Genomic DNA, 6093 nt, shown 5'->3' with positions numbered 1-6093 from the left:
GAAAGAGCCCGAGTAAAGAAGCGAAATTATACTGAAGAGCAGGGGAAGAAAGAGCAAGCACGAGTTCGAGAAAACAGACCGAATAATGGTGGTGGAAAACGGCGAAAAGAGTAATAGTAAAAAGATCAAGAGATGGGAAAATTTATAGTAATTGTCGTATCATGGAATGTATGGTGGTCGAATTTCATGGTCGATATTGACCTGCGATCAGGCCCTTGAGCACCGCTCTCGTGTCCTCTTCTGTCGGCCCACGCTTTCGTCGTCCAGGCTCATAACGAAAATGGAGCCTAATCGAAGGTATGTATAGTAGGTCACCGTGTCGTTCATCGCAGGCTGGTCGTATCGTCAGCTGTTGTCAGCGGTAAACTTGAATTGTGATCATGTGATCACTGCCCGCCAAAACAGAATTCAGCTTCGTGGGAAAAGTGATAAATTTGTGCTCTTAATTTCTTCCTGTTTTTAAGCAGGCATTTTTAATTTTTGACTTTTTCTGAGAAGAATTGTCCCTGAGGTAAGTGTGTGTAGATCCAAGCGTAGAAGTGTACGTGAGTTTCATGGGAAATAGTTGCTTTCACTCAGTAGATAGAGCCTTTAATTTGATATTTATGATGGACACATATGTGTCGACATTTTAACATCTGTAGTTTCAATTGACAAATGCACTTCTGTTTTGTGTTAAAATTTGTCTTTTTTAAATATACGTATATCTAATTTTAAGTTGATGAAAAAGCACCTTTACCTAAACTGCAGAATAAACTTGTTATATGGCTCGTTCTCAAACATTGCCATTACAAAAGCACAATAGTTTTGATTGATAAAGTAACTTTACTATTATTTTTTCATGGCTTAAGTGGGAGTACATAGATGATGCCTGTTTTGGAAACACCTGAGGAAGAGGATGCTTGTAGCAGCAGTGCAGAGGCCAGCCCTGCAGTCAATACCCCATCTGCAATGCGTAAGGTAATGAGCACAGGCTTTGATGATCAAAAGTTGTGGTTGTATCTTAAACATTCCGTTGTGTGACTTTGCCTTATTTATTGTTACAACGGAAAGACAAACCAATCACCAAGACGCAGTGGAAGAAAGGTGAAACAGAGGATACTGTATGGACATCCAGGCATGCCTGGTGGAACACCGGTCACGTCTCTGTCTCAATCCACGAAATTGAAAGCATTGTCAGACAGCAGCTCAGATGCTGAACAAGAAGAAAAAGAAGAAGATAGGTAATTGATTCATGTTTGAAATAATGATGATGATGATAATAATAACAATGACAATAATGGCAGTGATGATTTTCTTGACGGAAATTATTGCAGTTAATGGGACTCAAGGAAGGAACTTAAAGGGCTTGAGTGGTACTCAAACCTATGACTGTCCTTAAGTTGTTTCATTTACACAGTTTTGATGAATGACTTTGATGGATTCTATCCAGAGCTTAGCGTAATTTCTCCTTTTATGGGATATAGAATAAAGTCTTTATAATTGACCTGCTCTTAGATGGTAGAGCACGAAAACAAAAATGTTTCATTTCTGCAGTTGCAATGAACTACTTTCATATTTTCTCCAAAAATAAGTCATAGTAATTGGACTGAAAGGAGTACAATAATATTGACGTCTTTAGCTTGTACGTTTTGTTTTCCCATTTCAGACCATGTGATGTTGCTCTGGAGAACAGTTTCTTTCAAAGATTTGGTTTTATCAACAGAGTTGATAATGTAAATTGGCCACCATACAGAGATTCTAAAAGCTAGTTTCTTTCAAAGGTTGTGGTATAGAGCGGTTTTCAATTGAGTGTCGAAAGTAATTAGCTAATTACTTTGGTTTTGCATCTACTTCGCTCAGTGATTGGTTCAAAGTTTTCGCGCCACTGTTTCAACCAATCAGAAGTGAAACCAAAACCAATTGTGGCTCGCGCGTGCACATTTTCCCGCCTTTTGTGTCGGCTACGTGTAATTACTTCGAGTTTTGATTGGTTTACTGGATTGTATCCGTCCTTTTTGATTGGTCAAAGTAATTACTTTGGTTTTGGTTTTACGACACTCAATTGAAAAGCGCTCTATACGTGCTTATGTACAAATAACTTATGAAAAAACAAAAGGAGAATTCCCTTGAAAACGTCACATGGTCTGAAATGGGAAACGAAACATGCAAGCAAAAGAGGTCAATTCAAGGAGTAACTGTGCAAGTGATTTTAAAATCAGCCGAGCACGAAGCGCGAGGTTGATTTGAAATTACGAACACGATTACTCCCTGAATTGTACGACACAAGGTTCAATTACTAATTAATCGTATCTATTACAAAATTCAAAAAAGTTCAAATTAGATTCAATCTGTTTTGCAAACAGTAGGAAAACAGCAAGAATGACCCCATCCAAGTGTAGGTGATTGACTCATGAATGGCGTAGGTGTCCAATTACAATTATCCAATTTGGAGTTGTTCAAATTGGACACCCATGTGATTGTGCCAATTACGTGACAAATAGGCATGTACAGAACCAATCAAAATTTAGAATTATGTAATAGTTGCATAATGTTTAAAAGCAAGGAAGCTGTGGGCGTGCTCTTTGATGATGTAGGCAATGATGAAGACCTCGAATTTGAAGGCTTTTAACTAAACACTGATACAAACTGAAGTTAGCTTCCTTTTGACACTTTGTACATGTAAACAGTTTAGGATTTGATGATACCAGAAATTAATTGTAAATTTTACTGTTGATGTATTAAAGTTTGCGTTTACAATTATTTTTGTCAAATGTTTCTTTACTTGAGTAGTCCAGAAAGTCAAGATTATGCAAATTAGTGTAGACTAATAACCTGTCCAGTGCCCATGGCCAGGCAAACCCCAACCCCCAACCTTTTACCAAATTTATTGTGTGAAGGGGGGGGGGGGGGGCACTTACGTGGTAAAATACAGTATGATATTTCATTGAGAATAGCTGATAGATTTATGCGTGCTGTCTGTTGCAAATTTGTTTTGCTGTTAAAGAAATTATCATCAGATCCAGTTTTTTTCATGCCTTTTTGCAGCGACAAGTCTGGAAAAGAATCAAGTGAGGACAGTGACTTGGAAGCACCAGTGCCTGTTCCAATACAAAAAAAGGGAAGAAAACGAGCTGCTGGAATTTTCAAGGGCACACCAGTAAGCCACCTTAATAATTATTATAAACAATCTACAGCTTTAAGTGCCCCTGTGCTAAAAAAAAAATCACTTCCTTTTTTTCTTCAGATTTTGAAAGTGTGTTTGCTTTTAACACCTGACTGCCAAAATTTTGAGCTTTGATTTTTGTCCAAAAGCTGTTTACTTTGAGTGTAAGTTTTGGATTTCACCGCCCGCCATTACTCAAGTTCAAAACTGACCGATTGGACCTAAGAGGATTGGATCCAGGGAAAAGCTTAAAATTTCAGCGTGTGAATGCAGCTTATTATAAATGCAAAATACAAGACTTAGTTTAGAAGTCTGAAAGCCCAAAACTCCCATGCTGCTTATTGATTCTGTGGCTTACACATGCATTGCATTCTTAAAGTGGTACTATGATCAAAAAATCATTTCCTTTTTTTCTTAAGATTTTGAAAGCGTGTTCGCTTAACACCTAACTGGCAAAATTTTTTTTGAGCTTTGGGTTTTATCCAAAGGCTGTTTATTTTGAGTGTAAGTTTTGGATTTCATGGTCCGCCATTACTCACGTTCAAAACTGGCCGATGGGACCTCAGAGGGTTGGATCTAGAGAAAATGACGTCATTTATTCACTAGCTTAAAATTTCAGCGTGTAAACGCAATTTATTATATATGCAAAACACGGGTTGAAAAGTCTGAAAGCCCGAAACTCCCGTACTGCATATTAATTAGGCCGCGTACACACGCATTGCATTCTTAAGCTAGTGAGTGTTTGACGTCATTTTCTCCTCGACCCAGCTCTCTCAAGAATTTAAAGTTAGTAATGGTGGACCAATAAATAAGAAAATTCCAGCTAAAATAAACAGGTGTCTTTTTAATTAAAATCAGAACTTAAAACTTGGGTGAGTTAGTGTTTAGTTAACATAGTTTTGAAATCCAAAGGAAAAACAAATTTTTTTTTTTGGTCGTAGTACCACTTTAAACTAGTGAGCCTTTGATGTCATTTTCTCTTTGAACCAGCTCCCTCAAGAACATAAAATTGGTAATGTTAAAATAAACAGGTGTCTTTTTTAAACCAAGGCTTAAAACTTTGGTTGCTTAGTGTTTGGTTAACATAGTTTTGAAATCCAAAGAAAAATAAGAATTGATTCTTTGGTTACGGGGGCACTTTAAAGCAATGTTCTTTGTTGAAAACTACAACATAAATTCCGACTTGTAATGTTGTTAATAAGCAGGGCTCTAAATTGCGACCAATGCAGTCGCATTTGCGACTCAGTTTCTCCCTTTGCGACTAAAATGTCTGGAGAAGTTGCAAACCTTCGCTTTTTCGAAACAAAAGGGTTTGCAGTTGCCACTTTGCTGCTACTTTTGCTAAAATAAATAAATGACGAAATTATTTTGTTTCTCACTGTGAATTTTCTCTGAAGATAGCGTAATTGTAGAGTAATTTAGCTGCGATGTTACGTGCACAGCTCCATTTCTTCAATCATTCGCCATTTTTTGCTAAACCGCTGACAACGCAATGCAGCGCTGCAATTTTGTGACTCAAATTTGCGAAATTGCGACTTAATTTTCGTATCTTATCGCAAAATGCGACTGGATTTTTTCATTAATTTTGAGCCCTGATAAGCATGCTTCACTGAGACTGTATGATACACATATCTTCTGGCTTGGTCGTAGTATAATACTGAAATTACTATTATTATTATTATTATTATTATTATTATTATTAATATTATTATTAATTATTATAATGGGGTTAGGGTTGGTTAGATGGGACAGTACGTAACACAGGAATAGAGTTTTGACATGACGTCATCTTCACATGATTATTATTATTATTATTATTATTATTATTATTATTATTTTATTTTATGCAGGGCGTGATTTTACTGTTGAAAGGTATATGTGCCAATCACGTTCCCCAACATTCACGAACAGCAGGCAGGGGTTTTAATAAGTTTTTTAGTAAACAGCTGGTTTTGTGGCTCCTTTTCCCGAGGGGGGTCTGAGGACATGCTCCTCCAGAAGATTTTGAAATCTAGGAGCTCGGAAATTTCATTTCCAGCAATCTGGGCAACAACATCAGTCAAAAATATAATTCGTAGCTGCATGTGGCCAAGTTAGAGTACATTTTTTTTGCACTCTCGATCTTTTATTGACATATGACAAAGTATAGACCATCAACAGCTGCGTGCCTTCTTGTTGTGTCTGCCATTTTTAATACAAAACATGTGGAAAACCAAAAGGACGTAGTGATGTAATCGAAGCAACATTTAGCACCAGTCTCTCTCCTCTATTCATCCAGCGTGGCAGACTGCAAAGAATTGCGTTGGTGAGTGGCTAAGGCGAGTGGAAATAACTAGGAATTCATAAAATATCCAACATCCAAAAAAAATCACAACAAACAGCAAAAAGTTCCTTGATATTTTAGTTGTTTTATTGAATTAAACGAAATTAAAATGGATCGCACTGAAACGATGACAATCGTGTAATTTAGGCAAAAAGTAGGCGGCAATAACTTAAGGAGTAGCCGGCAGAATTCACTGGTTGCGGGCTTCTAATGAAACCTCTGAGCGGGATTAGCAGGTTACGTAAGCCTTCTTGTCACCTCTCATGGAGATGACAGTGCAAACGAAAGCTGTTCGTTTGGCAAACCCAGTTGTTATTTGCATAGAGCTGACAGCGAAAACATTTTGAGTTTGCCAAGCAACACAGTTTTGATTTAAGTAGAGTTGATGGCACAAAAAAATTAGTGTGCCCAACAATGCAGTTGTGATTGGTGCCGGGCTGACAGGCAAAAATTTTGAATTTGCAGAGCAACGTGTCATGATTGACATAGTTTACAGCACAAAAATCTTGAGTTTGCCTGGCAAAGTACGTTTGATTGGTGCAGAGTTGACAGCGTAACGATTGTAAATTTACCGGACAACGCAACGCTGTTTTAGGTACTTTTAGGAGATTCAGGGCTTGAAATT

General features: G+C 37.5%; 1 protein-coding gene across 1 annotated transcript in view; it reads left to right on the top strand.

Annotated features, from left to right (window-relative positions):
- Positions 1–358: 358 nt before the first annotated feature.
- Positions 359–6093, top strand: part of LOC138028533 (cohesin subunit SA-1-like) — a 53812-nt gene continuing 48077 nt past the window's right edge. The window contains exons 1-4 of the mRNA XM_068876118.1: positions 359–511; positions 852–960; positions 1054–1223; positions 3028–3139. Of these exons, the coding sequence (XP_068732219.1) occupies positions 865–960; positions 1054–1223; positions 3028–3139 (378 nt within the window). The 5' untranslated portion in view covers positions 359–511; positions 852–864. The remainder of the gene's footprint in view (positions 512–851; positions 961–1053; positions 1224–3027; positions 3140–6093) is intronic.

The sequence above is a fragment of the Montipora capricornis genome, chromosome 13, assembly GCF_036669925.1.
Source record: "Montipora capricornis isolate CH-2021 chromosome 13, ASM3666992v2, whole genome shotgun sequence".
NCBI lineage: Eukaryota > Metazoa > Cnidaria > Anthozoa > Scleractinia > Acroporidae > Montipora > Montipora capricornis.
Note: the sequence above shows the minus strand (reverse complement) of the source record. Positions and strands in the feature narration are given on the sequence as shown.